Raw genomic sequence first — 1,828 nt, 5'->3', positions numbered from 1 at the left:
ATGGCTTGTTCCTCTTTCATCTCCAGGCATGGGATTTCCAAAAAAACGGCACGGGTTTTCATCAGAGAAGTCTCTCCTTAACTTGTCGATATCATTTCCTCCTTGGACAGCTCGCCCATTCGCAGAGAAACCAAATGCCCAACAGCAGCTCCATCACCGAGTTCCTCCTGCTGGCATTCGCAGACACGCGGGAGCTGCAGCTCCTGCACTTCGGGCTCTTCCTGGGCATCTACCTGGCTGCTCTCCTGGGCAACGGCCTCATCCTCACTGCCGTAGCCTGCGACCACCGCCTCCACACCCCCATGTACTTCTTCCTCCTCAACCTCGCCCTCCTCGACCTGGGATCCATCTCCACCATCCTCCCAAAAGCCATGGCCAACTCCCTCTGGGACACCAGGGCCATTTCCTACCAAGGATGTGCTGCCCAGGTCTCTTTCTTTGTTTTCTTCATTGCAGCAGAGTTTTATGTTCTCACCATCATGGCCTACGACCGCTACATTGCCATCTGCAAGCCCCTGCACTACGGGAGCCTCCTGAGCAGCAGAGCTTGTGCCCAGATGGCAGCAGCTGCCTGGGGCAGTGGCTTTCTCAATGCTGTCCTGCACACGGCCAGCACATTTTCACTGCCCCTCTGCCAAGGCAATGTCCTGGACCAGTTCTTCTGTGAAATCCCTCACATCCTCAAGCTCTCCTGCTCACATGCCTACCTCAGGGAAGCTGGGCTCATCACATTTAGTTTCTGTGTAGGTACTGGGTGTTTTGTTTTCATTGTGCTGTCCTACGTGCAGATCCTCAGGGCCGTGCTGAGGATGCCCTCCGAGCAGGGCCGGCACAAAGCCTTCTCCACGTGCCTCCCTCACCTGGCCGTGGTCTCCCTCTTCGTCAGTACAGGCATGTTTGCCTACCTGAAGCCCCCCTCCACCTCCTCTCCATCTCTAAACCTTCTGGTGTCATTCCTGTACTCGGTGGTGCCCCCAGCTGTGAACCCCCTCATCTACTCCATGAGGAACAAGGAGCTTAAGGAGGCACTGAGGAAGCTATTGCAGTGTACAAGGCTTCAGCATCGCTAAGGTATCCATATTGCTCATGTTGATGGTTGGACCAGATAATCCTGGAGGTCTTTTCCAACCTTAATGATTCTATGTCACACCCAGCACAGACTGGGACAAGACAGGAACATCTTTGTTCACATATATTTCAAAGTTTTGTTTCTTTTTGGCAATATCAGGCCTATTTAAAATGTATTTTTTTTCTTTTATCCCACTTCTACCTGTTTTTCTAACCCAAAGACCTCGGATGCATGTACAGCTGAGCTTTCTCTATAACAGACTAAATAAAGGATCCATCCGATGGGCATTTACCTCAGCTCTGGCTTCTCATAACTTCTCTTCAGGTACAGGAATGGTTGTGGGATGAAAAACCCAGCTGCAACGTGGACAAAAAGCCCTGCTGGCCTTTGGGGTTGCTCCATTCTGCACCATGAGACACCCCCTCTGTACAGCCTTTGAGTCAGGACTGCCGCTTTCTTGGACCCACAAACACTGACAGCAACAGGACATGGCCCTTTTGGTGCTGGTCATCCTTTTCATCCATGCTGTCCTCTTGTGTCATCACTGAATCAGAACTGGTTAGCACCACCAGAAGTATGGTTTTCCAAACTGCAGTGGGGAAAGCACTTACTGACCTGACCTAATGCTACAGCTCTCCCTGCTCAGAGCAGATCTCGGTACTAGAATCCTCCAGAGGTCTCTTCCAACTCAAATCCTCGAGGAGAAAAGGGGCTGGGGAGTGGAGGCAGGAGTAGGGAACACTGCTGTGGGTTGAGGCA

General features: G+C 51.9%; 1 protein-coding gene across 1 annotated transcript; it reads left to right on the top strand.

Moving 5' to 3' along the window:
- Nucleotides 1–1,070, top strand: LOC308187143 (olfactory receptor 14C36-like; the record flags this gene model as incomplete). The annotated part of the gene is made up of 1 exon (XM_080609297.1): nt 1–1,070. The coding sequence occupies exon 1, from the start codon at nt 135–137 to the stop codon at nt 1,068–1,070; it is 936 nt and encodes a 311-aa protein (XP_080465423.1). The 5' UTR covers nt 1–134.
- Between the last annotated feature and the right edge of the window lie 758 nt (nt 1,071–1,828).

Source organism: Anser brachyrhynchus (assembly GCF_964034855.1).
Source record: "Anser brachyrhynchus genome assembly, contig: SCAFFOLD_145, whole genome shotgun sequence".
In the NCBI taxonomy this organism is placed as follows: Eukaryota; Metazoa; Chordata; class Aves; order Anseriformes; family Anatidae; genus Anser; species Anser brachyrhynchus.
This window is presented reverse-complemented; position numbering and strand designations above follow the sequence as displayed.